General features: G+C 33.5%; 1 protein-coding gene across 1 annotated transcript in view; it reads left to right on the top strand.

Moving 5' to 3' along the window:
* Positions 1–26,029, top strand: part of LOC144965235 (E3 ubiquitin-protein ligase ubr3-like) — a 46,983-nt gene that overhangs the window by 7,973 nt on the left and 12,981 nt on the right. Inside the window, 25 exon segments of the mRNA XM_078900345.1 lie at positions 2,159–2,292; positions 3,161–3,253; positions 3,405–3,560; positions 5,120–5,248; positions 5,597–5,649; positions 6,282–6,421; positions 7,119–7,267; positions 10,047–10,116; positions 10,668–10,764; positions 11,939–12,086; positions 12,737–12,838; positions 13,146–13,359; positions 14,606–14,897; positions 15,215–15,454; positions 16,029–16,126; positions 17,126–17,263; positions 18,009–18,145; positions 18,517–18,627; positions 20,812–21,006; positions 21,717–21,850; positions 22,146–22,231; positions 22,553–22,664; positions 23,417–23,517; positions 24,037–24,155; positions 25,580–25,681. Coding sequence (XP_078756471.1) covers positions 2,159–2,292; positions 3,161–3,253; positions 3,405–3,560; positions 5,120–5,248; positions 5,597–5,649; positions 6,282–6,421; positions 7,119–7,267; positions 10,047–10,116; positions 10,668–10,764; positions 11,939–12,086; positions 12,737–12,838; positions 13,146–13,359; positions 14,606–14,897; positions 15,215–15,454; positions 16,029–16,126; positions 17,126–17,263; positions 18,009–18,145; positions 18,517–18,627; positions 20,812–21,006; positions 21,717–21,850; positions 22,146–22,231; positions 22,553–22,664; positions 23,417–23,517; positions 24,037–24,155; positions 25,580–25,681 — 3,350 coding nt within the window.

The following is a 26,029-nucleotide window of genomic DNA, read 5'->3' as shown; positions in this document are numbered from 1 at the left end:
TTCATTATTAGCTTGGACATTCCCGATTTGCTGGGAAAGTAAAGATCCCAGTTTTCCCACAAGCCTTATTGAGATAAATCTCTGCTGTCATGTCAAGGCACTCTCTCTTGATGTATAGCTATGAAACAAAATTGGTCTTTTCTTTAGAATTACCATCCATCTTTTTGTTGTTTCATTTAAGAGAGAGACTGTGTTTGGGGTTTTTAAGAAAATATATACTAGCAATCCAAAGAAAGTATACACATTTAAAATCGTCATTACTTTTTTATACGTTGACGTAGGTTAATGATTTTCCACTGAGTTGTTTACCATTAGCCTTTCTGTGTACTGATATTTGATGTTTTTGTTTTTGACCTGAAATTCGTTCACTACGTCGCGCACATGCTAAAATGACCTTTTAGCCTCTTACTCTGGACAGGAAGTGTGCAGATTAATTTTTTGCCAACCGTCTCTTCTTGAAACATTTTCAAGGCAGGAAAACACAATGCAAAATACCATCCATTAATGTACACAATGTCACGACTTAGTTAAGAAAACATGCACATGCCATTGGTCATCTTCAAGCTGGACAGTCTGTGACCATTGTCACAAGAATGCTTAATATCACAAGGAGAACTTTATATTCGTTAGTCCCTTACCTTTTGTGTCATTTCAAGTCGATCCACTAACGAATATACAGTTCTCCTTGTGATATTCAGCATTCTTGCGGCAATGGTCACAGACTGTCCAGCTTGAAGATGACCATGTGCATGTTGTTCTTAACTAAGTCATGACATTGCGTAGATTAATGGATGATATTTTGCATTCTGTTTTCCTGCCCTGAAAATGTTTCAAGAAGACACGGATGGCAAAAAAATTAATCTACACACTTGCTGTCCAGGAAGGGGCTAAAAGGTCATTTTAGCACGTTCGCGACGTGTCGAGCGAATTTCAGGTCAAAAACAAAAACATCAACTATCGTTACACAGAAAGGCTAATGGTAAACAACTCAGTGGAAAATCATTAGCCTACGCCAACGGATAAAAAAGTAACGACGATTTTAAATGTATATACTTTATTTTGATCGCAGGTATATATATTTTTAAAATGCAAAAACATGTCCCTTTTTATTGTTTTCTTCTGTTGTACATCTTTGTAAACAAATCTTCAAAATTATGTATCACATTCAATGGACTATTAAGTGAATTATAGTTTTTGGTGTTTGACATAAACAACTGCAGTTTACACACTGTTCATCTGATCAAGTCGATGAAAATCACAATAATGTCATAGATTTGCATTTGTAAATTTGTAGTCCCCATGATTTATTCTAATAACTTTGGCAGTAACTAGATACATCCAAAGGGATGTCAACTGAATATTTGTAGTTCTGAACACCTTTATGAAAATAATGCATCATCGATTTTTCATACAAACCATTAGCCCTGTCCCTAAATCTTTACTTGTGAGGCCAGTGTCAGACCGAATGAGACAAAAGACTGATGCAAGCTCAGACTTTTGTCAACGCATAGTCCAACACATTTTGAATTTGACTGTATGTGCATAAGACTATTTTTATCTCTGGGACAGTGACTCAGAACCTCCAACAATTCACCCTTTGTACACATTGTTTGATCTGGCTGTCTATTTGTAGTCTAGGGACAAATTTTGATTTGGTGTCCCTGCTCTATTTGTATTTTTTATATGGTATTTGGAGGCAGAGGAAAAGTTGCAATAAAATCGCAAAATGAATGTCAGGCTGAGACAAATGTGTCCCAATTAGCCATTGACCTTGTCCAAATTAGAAGGGTAAATTATATAGAAATATTCCATTGCTTTGAATTTCGTCCTGGTTTGCTGGGTTTCTCGATTGAAGAGGTTCCCAATTTCCAGGTCTTATTGTACTATATTCAATCATGCAATCATCATCATCTTTTTTCATTGCTTTTGTTTTTACAAGCAATTTCCTGCTAATGCAATTATTATTATTATTATTATTATTATTATTATTATTATTATTATTATTATTATTATTATTATTATTATTATTATATTAATATTATTATTATTGTTATTATTATTATTATTATTATTATTATTATTATTATTATTATTATTATTATTATTATTATCATTCTCTTTCTCCTGAATGTTATTTCTGTTATTTATTTAAATTCAGGCATGAATCTGAATACCAGGGAAATGACTCAACATGTGGAGTTTGAACCTGACACATACTACGCTGCATTTTCTGCCGAGTTGGAGATCTCAGCTTCACCCATGTGGTCCCTCTTACTACATTGTCAGACCCCAGTATGACATTTACATCATATCTTAATAACCTTTCACCTTAGTTAACCATTGTTTTTTTAAATCTGTTTTAAAAACTATTGTAAATTATTATAAGTATCTGTCAAAAATATAGAAAATTGCAAGAAAAAATGAAAAGGTCTTGTTTACTTACAAATGTTGTCCTTGAACTTTGGAACGGAAGATACTAGATTTAAACCCCATTTGGACACACATACTGATATTTTTATTTTTATTTTTTCTCATCAATAAAACTAAACAATGTTATCAGAAACATCTCTTGTCGTCATTTGGTCGATTCTAATCCCAACATATTCGGATGAACATAGATTTAATCTTGAATTTAGTCTTCATCAAAGAGCCCATGATAGTTGAAAATATCTTTTATTTCTGTCTTATCATTTGAATTTCACAAAGCTCTCAGCAATATTCCCAAAAAGAGAGGTTAAACAAGAACATAATATCACGAAAGGAGACTGTATTTAGACTCTTGACAAAATTTTATTGAATATTGTTTCCAAGGAATGTCCACATTACTATCGGTATCACAAATTAATTTATGCTAAAATACATTTTATTTTTGTACAAAAAAAAAAACAGCTTGCAAATGAGCCCTCTTTGGAATGACTAAAATAAATAGTCGTATCTAAATGGTAGCAGGTAATTGTAACAGATTCATCGACTCTACAGCATCTGGGATAAACCTCTGATCTTTCTATTTTATGGCTCAATAAGACTAGTGCAATCTTTTACAATTTTCCTTAAATCCCTCACTTGAAATATAATTTTGAATGAACATAATTAGAATCCTTCCAACTGGTTTGATTTTTATTAAAAAATTTTTTTTTGCTTTGTTCTCGCTTTTCAACAGGACACACGTTATTTTGTCAGTGAAATGGTGCGTGGGGCAACCATTGCTCTTCAAGATTGGTATGAGGCCATAAACTTTAAAGATGGCATGAAGGTAAGATCCTGATAATTGATTTGTTGTGAGGTAAATAAAAGAGAGAAATGGGGGGGGGGGGGGGGGGGGGGGGGGGTTGGAGAGAGAGAGGGGTTGATGAGAGAGAGAGAGAGAGAGTCCAAAATAATTTGTCTCAATTTTTAACCCCCAGCCCAATCCATATCAGCTGACCTTTCACCTCCCTCTCCATCGTTACTTGGCTACATTCATCATGTCTGGTGTGAAGCACCACGGCATAGACCTCAACAATTTGGTGCCTCATGAAAAGCTAATGAAAAAAATTATGATGCACGTTCTTCAAATTCAGGTTTGTTCTCTTAATTCTTTAGGAATTTATTGGCATGTTTGACACTTTGAGTATCCCAGTAGTTTATTTGACAGAGCACGCAACTCTCACGCAAATGGATCTGGTTCTCATCCATGTGCTGTCGTTTTTGTTTTTTTGTTGTTTTTTTTTCCTCTCAGATCCCTCTGTCCACCTAGTTGTGATTAGGAAACCAGGCCAAGCTAGATTTAGTGAAAAGTACTTTGCAATAGCGTTTTCTAAAGGATTGCAAAATACAGTTCTTGTTCACTTAGTGTTACAGATTTCTGAAAAAAACAAAACAACAAACAATCTTGGCTCTATAGTGGGTCTTTTAGAACTAAACGACCATAATAATACCTTTAAAAAAACAACTAAAGCTTCACTGTGGGTCTGTGGCTCTAAATGACGACAGTAGTGATGAAAAAACAACTGTTGCTCCCTGTGAGTCTTATGGCTCTTAATGACTACAGTGACACATGAAAAAATAACTGTAGCTCCACTTTCGCTCCTATGGCTCTAAATGACTACACTGACATATTTTTTTAAAAATGGTTCCAATATGGGTTTTGTGACTCTAAATGACTCCAGTGACACATGAAAATAACAAGAGCTCAACTGTGGCTTTAATGGCTCTAAATGACTACAGTGACACATGAAAATAACAAGAGCTCAACTGTGGCTTTAATGGCGCTAAATGACTACAGTGACACGTGAAAATAACTAGAGCTCAACTGTGGCTTTAATGGCTCTAAATCTAAATGACTCCAGTGACACATGAAAATAACAAGAGCTCAACTGTGGCTTTAATGGCTCTAAATGACTACAGTGACACGTGAAAATAACTAGAGCTCAACTGTGGCTTTAATGGCTCTAAATCTAAATGACTCCAGTGACACATGAAAATAACAAGAGCTCAACTGTGGCTTTAATGGCTCTAAATGACTACAGTGACACGTGAAAATAACTAGAGCTCAACTGTGGCTTTAATGGCTCTAAATGACTACAGTGACACATGCTCATTCTTATTTGGCTTCATGTGATGGCATTGATGAGCTATTGGTCTTTCTGTCCTGTCCTGCGAGCATATGAATCAGAATATGTAATAATTATGATGTATTGTGTTTTGGATTTTTGTGGTCGCATTGGCTCACTTCACTTATGTATGAATGATTATCCAACTATAATTCTCTTCTTTTTCTTCTTCTTCTTCTTCTTCTTCTTCTTCTTCTTCTTCTTCTTCTTCTTCTTCTTCTTCTTCTTCTTCTTCTTCTTCTTCTTCTTCTTCTTCTTCTTCTTCTTCTTCTTCTTCTTCTTCTATTTCCTCCTTATTCTTCTTCTTCTTCACTCTCCTCCACTCTCCTCCACCTCCTCCTCACTCTTCTCCTCCTCTTCCTGCTCCTCCTCCTCCTCCTCGTCATCGTCATCATCATTATTATTATTATTATTGTTATTGTTATTATTATTATTATTATTATTATTATTATTATTATTATTATTATTATTATTATTATTTGGGTTTTTTTGTTCTTAATATTACAATTATGTTGTTTTTTCTAAAGGTCTGCTTAGCTCAGATCTATGCTGGGATGTGGGTGAGGAATGGCATTCAGATCAAAGGTCAGGCCATGACCTACATTCAATGTCACTTCTGTTACTCTATGGCTGATGCAGATCTATATTTACTGCAGGTTGGTTATTATTAGTTATCATTATTATCATCATCAAATAAACATCATCGTCACCATCATCTTTGTGATTATAATGAAGATCATTATTTTGTCTCAATATTTTTTTTTCATCTTTACATAAGAATAAAGCACATTTTGGAGCTGTTAATTTCAGTTTTTTGACAATCTCAATGAAATAGAAACACATTATAACAAAACCATCATCAAAGTCAGTAAATATAAAAATATTAAAAGAGTAAACGAGAACACATTTTTTGATACTTAATTTAGTAATAAAGTGTATTTTGTGAATTGAATCTCGGTTTGGTGTCATAAATGAAATGATATTAATCATGGCTTCACTTTCAGATTTGTGCTTGCAAGCTTGATCCAGATTATTTTGTCCAGACTGTTTTGGAAAGGTAATTTGATTTATTTATTTTTATTCAGGCCTTTGGTTCTTTCAAAGGATATCTAGAGATCATTTCATCAAAAGTTTTAAAAAAATTTATTTAGGAATTTATTAGCATTTTTTTACTACTATAAGTATGCTGGTTGTTTATTTGACAGAGCAATCAAGTCTCACACAAATGGATCTGGTTCTAATCTTTGTTTTTGACGACAAAAAAAAAAAAAAAAAGAAAAAGAATGCTGTTCTGACTGTTCCTTTGCCTTATGGTTATAGTACTCTTACATTCATTGACATTTTAAAGAAATGAGAACATCTCTTTGTCAACTGGCAGAATATGAATAATAACTAACTTTGGTAAAATAATGGCATATCACTAAAACATTACACGGTTAATTACTGGGATTGGGGGTAGTAGAAATTTTGAAATGACATTCATTCCCCCCCCCCCCTCCCCCCTCTTATATCTGTTTGAAAGCGCCTAGAGCTCATATTGCATGAGATGTTGGCGCTATATCATTGTACATTATTATTATTATTATTATTATTATTATTATTATTATTATTATTATTATTATTATTATTATTATTATTATTATTATTATTATTATTATTATTATTATTATTATTATATATTTTCTACAGGTTTCATATTCTTAACTGGCTGTCCTATGCTGTGGAGCCATCTAATGGGGGCATTACCCTGCATGCTGAGCATGAACTTGCCATGGTTGAGGGGGCCTTGAGCCTTTTCTCAGCACTCCTAGGAATGCACACATATCTAGGTACATATCAAAGTGTGTGTGCGTACTTGTGTGAGCCTGTGTGTGTGTGTTTGTAATAGGAATAAACCAGCCAAGCTAAAAATGCATTAATGTGTGATGTAATCGTGTTATTGCCTTAAACAATTTAAATCAAAAGTCAAGGTAAGCAGTCATATATCGAAAAATTAATGACTTCTGACCTTCACCTTTTAAAAATTATTTTTCCATCTCTTCACCGAACTGAACTTGTATTGAATTGGGTCACCATGACTTGTTACATCATTGAAATAATACAAAGGGGAGTAACATGCAATAGTGTTTTATTTTTGGGGGGGTTTTTTTGGTTGCACTTTAAATTAAATTAAAATCTACTTTTAATCTTGTCTTACTTAAACCCTCTATTTACTCTTTTAATATATTTATATTTACTGACTTTGATGATGGTTTTGTTATAATACAGTTTTTGACCAATATTGAATATTTTGTAACCTCGGAAAAGCACTCCCAAGGTTGGACTGATCCATACTCCGAAAAGATCAAATGATTTAGTTCATCGCAAGAGTCCTTTGCTTACATACTGCACTGCCAAAATGGCCTTCTCGATGAAACACTATCATGAATATCTAAGACTGTTTTGCAACCAAGAGTTTTACCATACGATTTACAGTCTTGGATTTCAAATGATTAAGTTACTTTTCTTTTTTAACATTTTGCTTAGGAATGTCAGATGCAGATTTGATTCGCAAAGAGATGACCTCCCTTTTATGCATGAATGACCGCCAACATAGCACGCTGATGGACCTGATGCCCGAGAAGACAGGGGTCAATGGATTGGCCAAGGAGCTCTTCGAGCCAACTCTCAAACTGGTAACTTGAAGTTGAAGTAATTATGAAGCTGTCTGAAGCCATGGACAGTAACCTTATTTTGAAAGAAACATATCGATGGCCCGTTGATCAAACCTCTGAAGTATAGTATCGCAAAGAGGCTACTTCAGAGGTTTGATCAACGGGCCATCAATATAACTTTCCAGCTTAAAAGTATGGAATGAAGATAATAGAACATCTTAAAGAGAAATGATTTAACATTTTGAATATAACAATAACTTTTCATTATTCTAATATATTAGATTTTGTTCCAACACACATTCGCAGGTTAATAATATGCTTCTTTCAAAATACTTAACACTATGCAGATATTCAGAGGACATAATATTGGACAAAAATAAATTTAAAGAAATTATTAAGAAATTATTTGCTACGATATAAAACAAAAAGCCTAAATTAACATTAAAAAATACAGGAAATGTAGACCTGTGGATGATAATACTGAAACATTTAGTTACGTCGTGCACCAAATATCTCTCTCTCTCTCTCTCTCTCTCTCTTCTCTCCTCTCCTCTCTCTCTCTCTCTCTCTCTCTCTCTCTCTCTCTCTCTCTCTCTCTCTCTCTCTCTCTCTCTCTCTTCTCTCTCTCTCTCTCTCTCTCTCTCTCTCTCTTCTCTCTCTCTCTCTTTCTATCTCTCTCTCTCTCTCTCTCTCTCTCTCTCTCTCTCTCTCTCTCTCTCTCTCTCTCTCTCTCTCTCTCTCTCTCTCTCTCTCTCTCTCTCTCTCTCCGTACCGTGGCAATCAAAGGGATTCTTTGCTTCCCGATTGTCATCTGTTAGCTCTCGCTTCGTCGTGTTGTTCTGATGTTGGTAGAGCATGCACCAGTTGCCCTAACACACATTTGCAGTGTGTCTTATCTTCATGTCTTCACACACCAAGTTGACACAATTTGCTATATTTCTTTATGACAAGTTCCGATGTCCAATTCTCGACATCACTATTTCTTTGACGTTTATGATTGTTCATATGAACATTGCCGGCAATATTTTTTTGCGAATTTGTCATGTAAAAGTGAATATTTAATTAGGGACCCAAACGGATGTCTTTGGTTGAGTTTTGTTTTGCTGCCGTCTGAAATCCTTTACTTCGTCTGCAAGAAAAAATGATCATTAAGCCAGTTTCTCCTTAAGACAAAGAAGAAATACAAGAACAAAAACTAAACAATTCTGCAACATGCCTGAAACATTTGTAGATCACGGAAGTGACCTTGGGAGACCTTCTGCACATTCCTCGTAGTAGATTCACTTTGTTATTGTTATTTTAATCGTGGATCTTTTGTCAGATGTCATTTATTAAATTTATTTATTCTATTTGTCAATTTTTAGTAGTGTTTGTAGATCAAACTTTGATTGCTGGGTGGGGTTTCCGACCTCTCTCTCGGGCTGGCTGTTCCAAATTTGAGGCCCTGCAAACTTAAAAGATCTTTAACCATATGGGTTTTTTAAAAGACTCTGTAGATAATCGTAAATTACACCCAGGTGAATAAAAGTTAAGATGATCTTTAAGGTAGGTGACGCTTTTCTTTAGAAACAGTTTCGTGGCAAATGCATGCTATTTTATAATTAATAAGTGCCTCAACAGGCAACCAATAAGGATTCATGAATGTTTGTTTGGTCTATACAGCAGTTCTAGTGACAATACGGGCTGCAATGTTTTCAGTGCTCTGTAATTTTAAAATTTGTTTTCGCTGGAAGGCCTACCAAAAGAGAATTACAATAATCTAGACAAGAAAGTATAAATGCGGAAGTGATTTTCTTTTCTGCATACATGGATAGATAAGGTCTTATGAGCCAGAGTTTTCTAATTTCTATAAAAAGAGACGACATACTTTACTTATTTGAAAATCCATACTGAGAGTTTGATTAAAATAAATTCCAAGATGTTTTGTTTTTGTTGAACTGAACTACAGATGAATCTATTGTCAATAGGGGGAGATTGATAGTTTTATTTTATGAGGTATAGCACATGCCATTAACTGTCTTTTTGTTGTTCATTTTTAATTTGTTAGCGTGCATCCATTTGTTGACATTTTCTATACATGTTTGAATATTTTGAATATTCTCGATTGACACAGATTGGTACAGTTGTGTGTCATAGGCATAAAAAATGGCAATTTAAATTATATTGAGAAATCTGTTTGCAGAGTGGCTGAGTAGACATTACATATAAAATAGGCCCAAGAACCGAACCTTGCAGCACATCAAATTCAAGAGATTGGGTTTTAGACAAGATATTATATACAGTTATTGTTGGCAATGACCACTAAGATAAGACTGAAACCAAGTCAGGGCCTCACATCTTGGTCATTGGCCTTCTCTATCGATTTGTGTTATGTCAGACTTGTCCATTCCTTGATTTTGTCCAGCCTCGTTTTCTTTTGTCTTCCTCCTTTCCGTTAACCTTCCACTTTACTTTGCATAACTGTCTTGCACAAGCTGTCGTGTCTAACCAGATGTCCAAACCATGAAAGTTCCCTTCTTTTAACCATATCACATCCTTGTTATTTCCATGTTTCAGGTTTGACACCATAAATCAGACACCAGAAATTGAATCAAAAATGAAAATGATCAGAATTATGAGATTTAAGCTTTTTTAAAAATGATATTCAGTATACATTAATTTAACTCAAATTTCATGTGAGACTTGAGATGTGGCCTTTAAATTAGATTATTAACACCTGTCTACCCGAACAAAAAGCAATATTGAGGTAGGCAGTCCCATTTGTTAGTGCTCCTAACTACATAAAGTACTTTTTTGATAGCTTGCAGATTATAAAGCCCCTAATCTGGAATCAAGTGGAGGTCTTCAGCAAGGTACATACGTACCAAAAGGTAAGTGTATTCAGTCTTCTAAGTCTTAGATATTTAATTTTAGGTTATGAGCATAATAAGATATTCTATTGGTTATTGTAAAGACTTGAAAAATGTCATCGTTTCTGGCAATTCAAATTCTCCTCAGTCAATTGCCACTTTTTAAAGGGCTTGTTAGCTTGTTATAATTGTTTACGAGTGGAAATTTTCAAACATTCAGTGAGTTTAATAATAGCAGACATAGCTTATTGGCAGTATACAGTGTTCTTTGTATCTTAGTCTCATCACTGTTACCTGTCACTTAAAATATTAATCAAAATAAATGCATCTACAGCTCAGATGGTCATTGTAGAATGCCAGACTGAAATGGAATTGGATCTGATTAGAAGTCCCAAAATATTATCCAAAAAAGGTGCATAAACCATTTCATTTTAATGAACTATATTGCAAGATCTTATTTTTTTAGATTTAATGTTAAATTTTTTTAAAATTTTTTGTTGCTGTTCTTTTTTTTTTTTATATATATTTCGGACTATCTAGTAATAGATTGCAATTAATCCTTTTATTTTCAGCTGAAGTATGGGAGAAAGACTTTGACCCAGTTCATGTTTCCCAGCGAGCTATATACAGACGTGACATGCAGTCTGCCATGGACCGATATACTGAATAGTAAGATTATTCCTATCACAGTTCATAATGAAAAACTGTTTGGCAAGCAGAATTGCAAGAAAAAATGGCATTGTCAGTAAAGGCAGATAAGAGATATAAGAAAAAATCATCCTTCCTCAAGGAGAATAGTATTATTTTTTAATAAAAATATGTGTGCTTTGTTATATATAGCTTTTTATATTTATATAAAAATAAATATGGTAATACAGCATAAAGACCAAAGCATATCCAAGTAAAAATGAATTGAAAACAATTCGTCTGTTATTACTGTTTGAACATCTATGAGGAATCAGAACAGCAAGATTATTACTATTACCTTAATATGGCTATGAGTTAGAAGATGGCTGAGTGGTTTTGGAAGGCAGGGGGAAATGCGGGGAGGAATCCAGTTTTTATTTTCACGTCAATTACTTTATTTTTTCATTGGGCAAAATTGTTAAACCCCAATTTGCTCTGTTGAAAACACGGGTGATCTCTATTGACATCAGACATTGGTCTGATAACTTATCAATTTTCCTTTATTGAATGCCTAATTGAGGGTGTCTGTTGATTCCATGTGAAAGAATATAAATTTTAAAATTGTTAAAAGGATGAGCTGATAGGAATGTAGTATGAAGAGAAAGTGTTGGCTTGAAATCAAATGATTTTATTTGTTTTCAGTGTTTTCTGAACCAGTGTTGTAGCCAAAATATCCATTGCTTATACAGTGCAATTTATTTCAACAAATGTCCTCATTTCCCCTTTTTGAAGTCTTTTCAATATACATGATTTCTCATTGAAGAACATTGCGGAAAAATGATTACCTCCTGTAAAATGTCAATAAGATTCACTTTGATTTAGACTTAATTTAAAAATTGAATCAATATTCTCTTTTTTTTAAATGATTTCCCTCTAAATACTAACTATGAAGAATTTTTCTCATAAATACTACAAAATTAAAGTTCTCCCTCGCTCATTCATAAATTCAAATTCTTCTCTAGAATCAGCAACTTTTATTACTTTTTTTTTCCAAAGTGATGTTTTGACTTTTTGTTTTCAGTTTTTACTCATTGTGTTTATCAAGACGATATTAAAACCGACAGATCCATTTTGTATTTTATTTTTGGGGTTTTTTTTGTTGTCTTTGATGATGTTAGATTTTGATGTTTTTCTTTCTTTTTTTTTTTTGCACCAGTCTTCGTACTCATAAAGGATACAAAAAGAAAGCAAGTCCTTGGCCTCCTTTCAAAATCAATGGCAAAATTCATCTTGCATACCGTGGCATCTACAAAATTCTGAACTGTAAAACTATGCATGCTTTCCTCTTCACTGTTTTACATAAAGTGAGTCTAAGTCAACTGATGTATGAATTGATTAGATTAGACATTTAAGTAAGATATCATGTTTAAAAATTGAAATCGATCTTCTCTTCTTCGCAGTAGTAGATTGAATTGTTTTCTTTTAAATATGAATTTAATTTTTTTTGTATTGTCCATATTTGGTTTACTGTGACGTTATCTAGGTTTAGATTATTAAAAGTTCACCTACTTTAATTAAAAAAGAAAAACAAATTGCAATCAAATGTGTCCTTAGAATCGTTGTGATTTCTATTTACTATTATTATCATTATTACCATTAATAATAATAATAATAATAATAATAATAATAATATTATTATTATTATTATTATTATTATTATTATTATTATTATTATTAATATTATTATTATTATTATTATTATTATTATTATTATTATTATTATTATTATTATTATTATTATTATTATTATTATTATTATTATTTATATTTTAAGAGCAGCCCAATTTTTGCATTTTTTTAGAAATAAGAAGTTTGATTGTAAGAAAGTAAGCAACATATCATTTTATTGAGGAAAGGCCTATGAATAACTGTTTTCATATAAAAGCAGAAAAACGTTTTGTAAAACTAAATTTATATTTTCGAAGCATTATTTGTATATGTTCTTTTTTTTCAGACTTTGACTCGGGACAAAACCCTTCCTGATGCCATTGTATATCAGAGCATTCATTTATTGGACCTGTGTCTCCATTTTGCCCCAAAGACTTTTCCCAACAAGGTATATATTATATATAATAGGTTTTTTATGGGCCAAAATTAATCAAAATCAGATCCTTTTTTTTTTCTCTACCAGTTTTTAACATTAAAAGTATTAAATGTGCTGTCAAAACCCCTAAAGCAAAAATAAACTTGTTGAAAATGTTTTGTATTTGAATCATCAATGTGAGTTAAAAAATTAGATAGATAGCGTTACTGTTATATTAAAGAGACGAGTTATTTCAGTAATCCATCATTACAAGTATAAGGGTCTTGTTGTAAAACAGAGTATTTAAGTCCATGATTTTCATCATGCTTTCTGTGCTCAGACCCCTGGAATGACCTTATCAGTCCACGACAGTCAGATGGATAAATGGTATGAGACATCCGACATCAAAGCCAATGCCTGTGATATCATCAATGAGGTCATTGTGTCATCACCAGTCAGTGATGAAGATGTACTGTCCGGTGGTTCTTCAGTCAATGACATGGACACCTCAAGTCTTGAAGAAATGTTCCAGATCCAACCTTCGACATTGTCCAGTGAGTTGTCAAATTTGAGTTGCAATTTTCCCTTAAGGGTAGTCATCTGGTAGTACTCTTTTAGAGTTGTAAGATCCTTAGTGCTGGAGTAGAGTATTTTCCAAAAATCGAATTTTATCTACCCTATCACTTTTGGGTGACAGGTAATTTTAGCACCAGGCAATGCATTACACATCAGTAACTATGTATTAACTGCAGAATGTTTCTGTGCCTGTACACATATACTTTGTCTTACAATGATAGTGTTTGCAGTCTCTTTGGTTATCCTTCTCTTTCTTAAAAGAACAGTTCAAGACAAGAACAACTCATACCAGCTGGGTGGGGTTCCTGACTTCCCATAGTGGATAGGGAGGCACTTACTGTGTCTTTTACCCCCCTATATATGTTTTCCAACATGCTTTCTGTATTTATTTTGGGATGAGATTACTTGGTTTTGTCCTGGCCCCAGCTGGGAGAGAAACAGTAAAATGTATAGTAAGAGTTTTGGGAGATAATATTTTTTGTCTTGTAATCATTTCTCTGTTATGCACTGTTTTATGTTTTGTTATTATATATGATTTGTAAACATTTGAGTGTGATCCTCTTAGTGGGGACCTGTGCTTGTGTCTTGATGAGACCTTTAGGTGATCTCAAACTAAGTACTTTGATAGTGTGCTCTTGGAATCTACATCTGTTTCCTATTTAAACTAATTCCCCTTTATTTCACCTTTTCTTCGTTACTTTAATTTTAATTCTGGAACTTTTTATTATCCCATTTTCTTCCTTTTTACTGACCTTAATGTGTTGCAAACGCTGTAAAACCCTTTAAAACAAACAAACTACTAAGACCAGTAATGAAGAAAAAAATGGGGAGAGAAAAGAAAAAGAAAAAAGGAATTAATTTTAGTAAATGAAAAATTTTTAATAATGATTTTAAAACAATAAAACTATTGGTCTTTCTCTACAGCTTCTTGTCAAATTGATGTTATAGTGCACTTGATCATATGAAAAGCACTAGATCTACTATGCTATACCTAGGGCCTTTTTCTGATTCAAAATGTTCACTTCACGACAATAAAGACAATGACTCAGAATGGAGATTTTCAGAACTAGGGTTGTGAATGCAGAAAATCAGTAGTAAAACTCAGTATGATTCAGTGAGTCCGTTTATTTGAAGAAGAGGGTTTGTTTTGTTTTTTTTGTGGATTTTTTAAAATCAGATTTTCATAAGCCAAACATTTCATTTTTATCATTTTTTTATCTTTAGCATCGTCTGGTCCTATTACTGCTGCCCAGATGGGTCAAATGCCAAACCTTGCAATGATTTCCCTTCCAACAGTGGTTTATGACCCAGCAGGCATGCCAGAGAATAACTTCGCCTTAGGAATTCAAGCTCCCCACCCTCCCACTACAGCTCCTCACCACAAACCTCTCGGTGGCAAGCGCTATGAAAGTCGTGGCGTGACCACAACACAATTTAAGTCCAAGCGTATTGCAATAAAGGAAAGCCTTGTCTCTGTCCTTATCAAGCTATACACCAAAATGGGTGGAAAAGGAGGGTGAGAGAATTACTTCTATGTTTACGATGATAATGAACATACGTTAGTAGTACTAGTATTGATAATATTGGTGGTAGTAGTACTAATGGTAATGGTTTTAGAAAAAGTAGTAGAATTAGTAGTAGTAATAGTTATAGTATTGCAGAGGCTGCAACATTAGCAGCATTGGTCATAAAAGCGAAAGAAGTATTGACATCATCACATCAATACCTAAGTGCTAGGGTTTCTTTTTTCATTTTTGTTTATGTACTTCATTCCTGTTGCGCTTTTCTATTCAATATATGAAATGATTAATTATGTAAATCCAATCCTTGCAGATATAAACCAAAGAATTTATCAGAAGTTCAGCCATCAACATCAACATTCCCATCATCATCATCACCCTCACATGACTCAAAAGATGATGGAGTTGGTGATGGTATATTCTACATTGGGAGATTCCTGGATCGCCTTTACACTGCCAGCACCAATGCATCTCGAATCATTGATGAGACAGTTGCATCCCTCACAGTTACCAAAGTCAAAGCCGGTCCTTCAGAAACAGATCTTGATAGCAAGTAAGTGTCGATAAAGTTTTAAAAAAGGATAGCAGAGCAGAGGCTCTGATGTCTGCTTGAGTATTAGAAGTTCATTTGATATAGTAGCCAAATCACACACTACAAAGGGACTTCCTCAAATCTGTGTACAGTTGCAATTTTTTTCTGACTCCTCAGTCTACTCAGCAGCTCAAGTTCCAGCTCCCTGAACTAATACAAAGCAACATTGATTATACAACAGAAATAATTGCAACAATGGATTTGCTATTCCAATATGTGAAACAAAAGACACACCCATCAAAAATGCTATAATCATAGTGATAAATTTTAATAGGATAATGGTATTTTTAATCAGAAAATATTATAATATAAAAAGTGAAAAGAAGATAGACAAATCTGCTGAGATAGACAAATTGTTTTCTGCCGACAATTCAGCTTTCATTGGAACTCCAACGAAATTGGCGTACTTGATTTTGATCTATTGATTTGATAGAGAGATTTTAAGCAATATTATATCACTAGAGAGTTGAAGTATTATAAATCTTATCGTTTTTAAATTATTGATACTTTTGTTCTTTGTGTCTGTTATATTCAGACGTCGAAAAGCCTGGAATCGACAACAACGACTGATGGCAGAATTTGCCTCCAAGCAGAAAGCTTTTATGGAACAAGCCATGGAGAATGATGACATTAGTATGTACACACATAAATTTCTTTTTTTTTTCTTGGCACCTAGATATAAAAATCTTCATTTGTAGAGATAGATCTACTGGGATTTGTACTGCTTCACATATAGTTCTTTTTTTTTATAATCTACTTATGAGTGCCTTCATTTCTTGAGATGTATAGATTTGAACTGCTGCAATTGCACACACGCATAGTAGATGAGCCCAGTAAGTGAAGAGATGGATAGAATTAATGCTTCAAGTCCTAATATGGTAGTGATCGTGTGGAGCGATTTTAAAGAATGTTGATTATAACTATGAACATGAATTCATGTAACTTTTTTTTTTAGTAATAGAAATACGTAATGAGATATGTCAATATCCTCTATCTCTGTAAGGCTTTTTAAAAAAATTCATTTATTTGTATTCACATTGACATCATATACTGTTTGGGGGCAGCATGACTCAGCGTTACGGCCTTTGCTTCGTACCCGAAATGTACTGAGTTCGATCACCCACCGCTGCGCTGTGTGGCCTTGAGCAAGTCACCTCACCCTAGCTTAATTTCTGTCAATTTGTGGCACTGCACTGCAGCTGACGGCTGGGTTATTCAAGTCTTCTCTTGGAATAGACCCTAGAGACAAATTTCCCCTATGGGATGAATAAAGGGAATTTCATTTTAGTTTATTTATTTGACTGAATCGATTCATATATATTGTTTTAGAAATTAAATTAAATGTCTTAGGTCTTTTCTGTACTTAATCTCCAAAATGATTTATAGTTTAGGCCACCATGTTAATGTTAGAACTAGCCCCCCATTGTCTTTATTTTATTTTTGATTTTTTGTGGGAAAAGGGGGGGGGGGGGCAATCTTATTGGTGGAGATCTACAATTTTCTATCTCGTCCATTATCTTCCTCTTTACAGGTGCTGAAATTACCTATAGATGTCATAGGCGCTTTAAAAAGTTTTTGAAAAAAAAACATCAGAGATTCACCGAAGAATTTCTCTAATTTTGTTTCTGACAGATCCAGAGGCTTGTCAAGATGAGGAGCCTGATATGTCCAAGCAGGAAGAGGAGTACGATTGTGTCATCTGTAGTCAGTCCTCGCCATCTACCGGTGTCAGACCTATTGGTCTGGTAGTTTTTCTGCAGGCCACAAGTGGTGGGTAGATTTGAGTTTTGTTGCCCTTTCCCACTCAGATTCAGGGGAGAAAATGAAATTCATTTTTTGTTTGTTTTTGTTTTTGTTTTTTTTTTTGCTTTGTGCTTTAAGATTGGGTACATTCTATTCAATGAGACCTCATAATATATAATGAGATCTGACATGCACTCACCAACTCATTGCATATATATATGAAGATTACCCTAATTATTTTCAAGTGTCAAATTAGTTTTTTGCCTGACAACAGATATTAATGAGACACTACTTACATAAGCAAACATAGATTGATCAAAGAAAAGAATGTCAGTTGCTTATCCCTTCTACCATGGATTCTTCGCAAAATATGACGTTTAATAGTAACTTTGCAGCAGTGCCAAATTGTAAAAAACGAAGCACAATCGCATGAAATGTAAACAAAATTATGAAAAAAGTTCACAATGAAGTAAGAAATGCACATGTGAACTAATTTCTAAAAAATGGCAGAAGTAACTACCAGAGAGCTTTAAGAATATTTTGATTTATCAATACTGAACAGTATTTATTGACTTTTCTTGGTCAATTAATGTGTTGATCATTGTAATGAAGATTTGATTCCTTTCTCAATCAATTTTTACTATCTTTTTTCCTGTCTTTGTCGGATATAACTTTTTATCATAATCTCTAATAACTAAAGTATATTTCTATGATGCTTATTAAGACTTTGACATTGAGAATAGATTTATTCCTCTTATTTTTTAAAATTCAGTTCTGGGTCACAGACACCAAAATAAGCAAGAATTTACTTTGGGCTCCTCTGAAACTCAGAGTCAGCGATACCGTAGGACTGCTTGTGGCAAGATTTACAAAAAGAAGTTGGATTCTCTCATCAAACATTTTGAAGAGGTAAAAACTGATAGCAACTCAATTTTTTTTTTCTGTCTTCGTTTTTCAAGGTGAATCTTTCATGGAAATGGCATCCTTTATTGCAAGTCATAACAAATTTCTGTCTTTTATTATCTTTCAGTCAGTCTCAGCCATCCACTGAGTTGCATTTTGCCATTGATAGATGGAAAAATAAAGACTTGTGATATTTTATAAAAATTAAAAATGTGATCGATGTAGTTAAATTTGTATTGATTCCCTCTTTTTTTTTCAAAGAAGAATGATTTTTTTTTAAATGATACTTTCTTTTATTTTTCTATATGCTTTATCTATCTTTGGATTTATAAGCAACTTTTCAGATTTTTAGGCGATTATTTTTTCCATGTTTTCAGAAGTCATGTATGATGGCTGTAAACATTGGATGGGAAGGGGGAGTGGTGGCACAGACATGTGGCCATTTTCTGCATCTGGACTGCCATAGATCTTATGTCGACTCACTCAGGGTAAGGTTCTCTCAAGACATCACAGTTTACCTATTTTGTCAACTCCTTCATTTGAAAAATTATTTTTGTGTATGTGTGTGTGTCAGTGCTCTTAATTTTCCGCTTTTTGGCAGAATTCCGCCTTTTCTAGCAGGCGGAAAAATTAATGCCATCTTGTTGTATGTCATGATTTGACATATGACGCCAAGTGTCTAAAGTGGCATAAGATGTGTAATTGTCGAATAAGATGATGGTCAACATGATAGGGGAAAGAGATTGGGCATAATGATGTTTTGTGGACTTTTATAAAACACCTGCAAGCGAGACATGAAATTGACAGGCATCAACTCAATTACATGAGAATTGCTTGCTGACGACCGCGTGGCTGGAGATATGCAGTGAGGGTGGCAGTCAAGAGAGGTGAGGAGAGGAGAAAAAAGAAGTTTGAGGAGAGGAGAGCAAGGAGGAAAAAGAAGCAGCAGAACCAAGCACTATACACACAGTCAAACAACGTGTGCAGCAACTGCGGTAGAGAGTGTCATGCAAGAATCGGGCTGCTGAGTCACATCCGCCGCTGCTCTCAGCAAGACTGACGAGACCAAAATCCCACAGGGTGCAAACCTTCATTTCTTGAGACAGAAGGATGCCTCCTACTACTATTTAAGATGAGAAAAATGTAAATTCATATAACATTCTGGTAGTGAAGTCTCTCTCTCTCTCTCTCTCTCTCTCTCTCTCTCTCTCTCTCTCTCTCTCTCTCTCCCTCTCTTCTCTCCTCTCTCTCTCTCTCTCTCTCTCTCTCCTCTCTCTCTCTCTCTCTCTCTCTCTCTCCTCTCTCTCTGTCCTTTCTCTCTCTCTCTCTCTCTCTCTCTCTCTCTCTCTCTCTCTCTCTCTCTCTCTCTCTCTCTTGTTCTCTCCCTCCCTCTCTCTCTCTTCCTCTCCCTCCCTTCTCTCTCTCTCTCTCTCTCTCTCTCTCTCTCTCTGTCTCTCTCTCTCTCACTTTTCCCTCCCTTTACTCTTGCATTTTGTCATAAGATATATCTGATTATAGTGAAATAATATATTACAGTACTGAATACAATCGACTTAAAAATCAAAGAATGAATGGCTGATTTTTAATTTATTCTTTTTTTTTCTTTTATGCAATTTACTTAAATTCATGAGTCTAAATCTAAGTTGCAGGGCCACTTGGTTCCAACAACCAATAGATTTCATCATAAGACATGAGAATGGTATGACCTTTGAGCAAAAGTTTATCATCATCTCTTTATGTAGTAGTTAAGTAACATTGTTGATGTTACAATTTGTATGGTTGAGAGGATATTTACAACTTATAAGATACTCCTTAAACTTTAAATATCTTATGTGGGGAATGTAACATAATATAGCTTAAATATGGCCTAACGTGTCATATTCAATTTGGTTTGAGTTTGACCAATGGGCTGATAAATTTTCTTCCTTTTTTTTCTTTTCTTTTTTTTTTTGGGGGGGGGGGGGGCTACCATAAAAAAAATTCAGACGTTGATTGTAGAGTTAAATCACTTAATTGGAGTAGTCTTGTCATGAGGAAACCACACCAATTAAGTTTTGTTCCATGTAACTAATCTCACAAATGGTCTTCATATAGAAAACTATATTATGCATGTCTGTCATGGTGGCTACATATAACAATTGTTATATAGAGCTTCCCTTCGATCGTTTGTGTGAAATTCTGTCAACATATTAATAAATATATCATTTTGATTCATAACAATCACAGGGTAAACAGTTTGTGGTGTGTCTTTATTACAGAACCTATTATCCATTGGGCCAGGCTTGTGATAGGCAATATATTTTTATAATTAAAAGTCTGTTATATTTGGTATGCCTTTTCAAAAGCAAACAGTCAATTACATCATTGAATGTGCTTTCTCATCTCATTTCCCAAGCTGTATATTGACTACCAGACATATTGCTCACCCCAGTCTATATAAAATATGTATACAGAAAAAATTACTGTTACCTCAACCGAATTCACTATATAAACTGAACTTGATTGTATTTGCAACCACGACAAGAGTAAGATAAGAAAAAAGAGGAGGCAGAAAAATAAGGCAATTTCAGTTGGCGTTTTTTTTCCTCTGAATTTATAACAGAAAATTATGTTACTAGTAAAATTGATGTTGAAATCTAATTTAAACTTGTTTTCGGTCATTGATTATCTAGACGCAAAACCATACAGAAGTCTTAGCTGTCAACAAGCGGGAGTTCTGGTGTCCCTTGTGTCGTCAGCTGTCTAACTCTGTGATTCCCATGATCCCAGAGGAGAGCAAGACAATGTTGGTCAAACCGTTGTCAGTGGACCCCAGGCAAATGGTGGAGGACATTGCTGAATTGATGGTCAAACGACGACTTGGAACTGTACGTTTTGCAGTATGCTCATTTTTGTGCAGCTGTTTTGTTTAATATAAATATAAGGTCGTCTTCAGCATATAAATATTGTAGAACATGTTTTCTTGCAAATTGCTTTTGTTTAATTGCGTATTTATTCAAGCTGAATTTTTACCACACTTCTATCTATCAAGGTTATAAATTTATTTGTTATTGAGTATGTGAATACTTCTTTATGCAGTATCAAGACATTGAAAATGAGGGAACTATGGACTTGAATGTAAAATGTAATATACAATACTATCAGACAAAGGCAACTTTTGATTAGTACCAGTAAAGGCAAATAGATTCGAGAAATATAATCTTTGACTCTCCTATCATATTTTGTTTTAACTTGAGTTGTTTGTGCCATAAAACTCTTAATAACAAACAAAAACATCATAACTAGCATAATGACACCTCGTATTTTATTTCTTTGGAAGGAAAGCAAACCGATTTGAAGTCAACAGTCTTCAAAATGATAGATGATTCATTACTGTGTTGATAAAACAACACATAACCTGTCTTAGAAATGCTCAAATGATTGAACATTCCATTTTTTTTGTACCTCAACCATTTGTTTTAACATTTTCTTTTTTTTTTTAAATTGCAAAATTATTTTTTCTTTATCTCTCAAGTTTTAAAAGCTGTGTAAAGGCCATATTTTATATACGATTTTTATTTCTTTTCTTTTCACCCAGGACCATGAGAGTCTGAAGAAAGCAATGGGGGTTGTGATGGAGGATCTGTCAACTATCACATACAAGGCCTATCGGTCTGTATCTGCCACCCCTAAGACTGAGAGTGTACACCTTTTCCTTTGTTCCGTGGCTAGGTATGATGAGCATGACAATGATATTGCAATGGATAGTCTTGCCACTAAAACTGTTGACATCTGAATTTACTGATATTTTTTGTTTGTTTTATAAATTGTTGACAAATCCTTAGGTTTTTAGGTTGATTTTTCAATCTTCTTTTGTCTTATAGTAATTTTATTCAAAGTGTTATTATATGTAAACATTTCAGTCGTTTGAAGTAGAAACCTATCTTGCAATAAGCTGTAATGTAATTTTGAATTTTTGACATATGACATATGTTTTGACATATTTTTTATCATTTTCATTTATTAGGATAAATTTAGAGCTGGAGCTTTTATTAGGAGGTGGAATGACGAATCCAGCACATGCCTCAAGTCCCAGCAAAAAGCAATGCTTTTGTAAGTACCTGTGTTCTGTTGGATTTTAGATGATCACTGTTTCTTCTTTAGATATGCTGCAGAGATGAAAGGAATTATCTTTGCCTTTGAAATGATTGTTCTTTTTATAAAACAGAATTAAAGCATTTATGGCAGTACACTGGTCTCCATTTATAAACACGGTCCTCAGGAATCAAGCAGAGCATGCATCTAGCCAGATCGTGTTTGTGTTTGTAGCCAGAGTGCTTATAAAAGGAGACCAATATATAAAATTGTATTTGCATCCAGCTTCTACAACCCTTTTAATCTTTAACTAAGGATTGGTGCGTTTACACTTTTCAGTACCTCTGTTACATGCCTTGAGTCTGCATAGCAAGATTCTGATGCCAGCTGAACTATATACAGATCTTTGGGCTCACGTGACTGGATCTCAACAATCAGCTGAATCATCAAGGTATCTATTTATTCTGCCGTACTCTGGAAAAACCCATATTTATACATTTGGCCTTCAAACATCTATTGATTTAAATGACTCTTCTCTTGGCAAAAACTATATATATATATATATATATATATATATATATATATATATATATATATATATATATATATATATATATATATATATATATATATATATATATATATATATATATAAAGCGACAAATAATGACTTTCACATCAATCTATTGAGTACTTTAAACCCTGATCTTGTGAATTTTTGCTCCAATTATTTTTATTTTTATGTTATTATATTGAATAAAATGAAAGCAAAAGAAACATAAATGATACTTGTCTTTCGATCAGAGAGCATGAATGTTATAAAGAATAACACAGAAAATAAAAGAGAAATATACCACAGTATTTCACAATAATGAAATATCCATATATCTGATAATAATTTAAAGAATAAAAAGTCTATGATTGGCAATGTATTACATTTGCACTCATTATTATATCAAGACAAAGTATGCTGGATAAATAGACAAAAATAGATGTAATGAAATGTATAAATATGACTAAAACTATAGCAACACTAAATTGGTTATCAATCAGCATATTGCGTTTTTGTATAACAATCGTTAGATTGGTTTGACTTACAAGTCACTCTGCTTATCATGTTCTTATATAACTCTTCCACAGTTACTTTGAATGCAATACCATAATACTTTTATATGCCATTTGTCATTTGTTTCCCCTTCACAGGAGTCTGTCCTTGTACAAAAAAGATGTTCCTCTTCTTCTCAAAGACCCATCAAGTTTACTCATTCAATTCATCCTTACTTTGTCTTTCACCATTTCACCAGGTAATTCATTGTCATAAAATTCGTATTTGAGTTTGAGAAATTGGTAGAGATAAGAAATATGGTTGAAACTTCGAAGAGAACAACTATCCATATATCATTTAAAACACAAATAAGATTTGTCTGTAGATCGGCCAATGACTTTTGGAAAATAATTAAGCAAACAACAATAAAGGTAAATGAAAATTATATACATAGAAATAAATTAACAAAAATTTTTAATGTAATAGAATGATTTGTTAAAAATCTTATATACCTTCTACCACTGCTGTATTATCTGTATACAGCCTATATAACCTGATAAGTATACTGACTTATAAGATATGATGAATATATCATTCAGTGTTAAATGTATCCCCTCAAATGAAAAGTCAGTTTTAGAAAAAAAATAATTCCTTTTTCGTTTGTTTTTTTTTAGAATTGAGACAGAACAAAGGGAAGAAAGCTATATCTCTTTGGCTTTATTAAACATCAAACATAGTTGAAATGTTTTTTCGTTTTTTTTAAATGTTTCTTCTTCAGAACACCTGGACTTTGTGGTTCAAATGTTGTACAATCTGACCTACATCCAGGCTTTAACCTTTATCAGTTGTAAGTTTTCCAGTGACGAGAGAGATGCATGGAGGAGGAAAGGGAAGCAGGTTTGAAATTTGATTTGTAATACAGAATATTCTAGCTTATTAAATATAATTTTGTTTGTTTGGATACAATGAATAATCACTGTAATTGTGACTCAGAGCTACATTGGTTTAATTGGATGAAACATTGATGAAAATAAATAGTGATGTCTTATTTTACGTTCTGGAAAATTGGACTCGTACACATTTAAGATTATGCGTATTATGTTTAGGTTAGTAAATTGAAAGTTTTTTAAGCTGTGACAATGCTCAACCTTTAAATATTTGGAATGGCGTTCCATTTAACTGCCAGGCACATTTTGACATTAAATCACTTGTCATTGAATCCGTGATTAATGATGATGATGATATTAATAATAATAATGATAATAATACAGTCTACTCTGGATAATCGCAACAGCTTGGGATCAGCGATTAACGGAAGTTGCAATTAACCGAAGTTGAATGTCCTGTCTACTATTACATTTTACACAAATATGGTAAATTCAAACCGGTTGTTGTAAATATTGTTCTTAGTCCATCACAGAACGAGCAATATGATTGAAATTAAAACTATATGGCAGTCCTTTTTAGATTTTGTCAAGCAAAAGCAGCTTTGATGCAAGTCGACGTCTTATTCAGATTGGATTCATTTTCACTCTTTTGTTCATTTGTAAGAGTCAAAGAGATTAGCCGTATGTGAGAGGGCTCTCAAAAACTCGTTGGTCACAATGCACAGTCAATCCCAAAACAAAGGATATCGCTCAAGTCTCTCTTTACAGCTGTCATTGTCTACCTGTTGTCCAGATAATGCCCAGCCCCCTCGCCTCCTATTTAATGGCCACAGATGACATCACAAACCCATACTGCAAAGCCCTGCCTTCCTTTGTCTCTAATAAGGTGGTGACACACTATTGTAGCATTAAATCACGCTCACTCTCGATTCTTTAACCTGTCATGACTTCACCCATGATGAAATTGATTTTTTGTTTGATTGATTTCTTGAATTTACCCATTTTGAGGTCGAAAATTTGTTGCGATTAACCGAAGTTTGTTGCAATTAACCAGTGACTTTTATAGAGAATTAATTCCGTTTCTTGGGAAATGTTGCGATTTACCGAGTTGCGATTATCCGGAGTGGACTGTAATAATAATAATAATAATAATAATAATGATAAAAATAATAATATTAATGATGATGATAATAATATTAATGATAACAATGATGATGATGATGATGATGACAATGGTGACAATATTGATAATAATGGTGATGACGGTGATGATAAATAATAGTAAAAAGAAATGTGATGGATGGAAGCATGAATGATTAACGATAATGTCATCTGAAAATAAATAAATAAATAAATAAATAAATAAACCCTAACAACTGTTTAACACAATTCATTTTTTAAGATGCTTTGGTATCTATTATTATCCTACTCTAGAGTCAGATCTCAACATTGGACGGCATGCTGAGTAACATCATAAGCTGGTTGTCAAGAAGTTCTCTCTTTGATGAAGTTGATAATCTTCACACATTGCCTGCAGTAAGTCTCCATACTATTCTCATCTTTAGTCATAATGCCTCACTCTCTACATTGACATAGGATTTTAAGTTAAAAGTGATACTAAATTGTTAGAAGCTGTGGACAGAAATGAATATAATAGCTTCAAAAAAGAATAAAATACCAAAAACAAACAGGGAAAGTTTCTGATATGCTGTCGATCTGGTTTTTTTAGTTATGTATTTATGTTTTCATTGTTTTTTGTTGTTGGCTGAAGAAGGGTTTTGAGCCCAACACGTTCTGTGTTTGGTATTTTGTTCTTTTTTGAAGCTGTTATAACCATTTGTATTTATTAGTTTTTGATTTTACCAGTTTTGCCAGAAATTAAGC

The sequence above is a fragment of the Berghia stephanieae genome, chromosome 2 (assembly GCF_034508935.2).
Source record: "Berghia stephanieae isolate SIO BIC M18660-M18661 chromosome 2, UCSD_Bste_1.3, whole genome shotgun sequence".
Taxonomy (NCBI): Eukaryota; Metazoa; Mollusca; class Gastropoda; order Nudibranchia; family Aeolidiidae; genus Berghia; species Berghia stephanieae.
The sequence above is the reverse complement of the archived record's forward strand: the minus strand, read 5'-3'. Positions and strand labels throughout refer to the sequence as shown.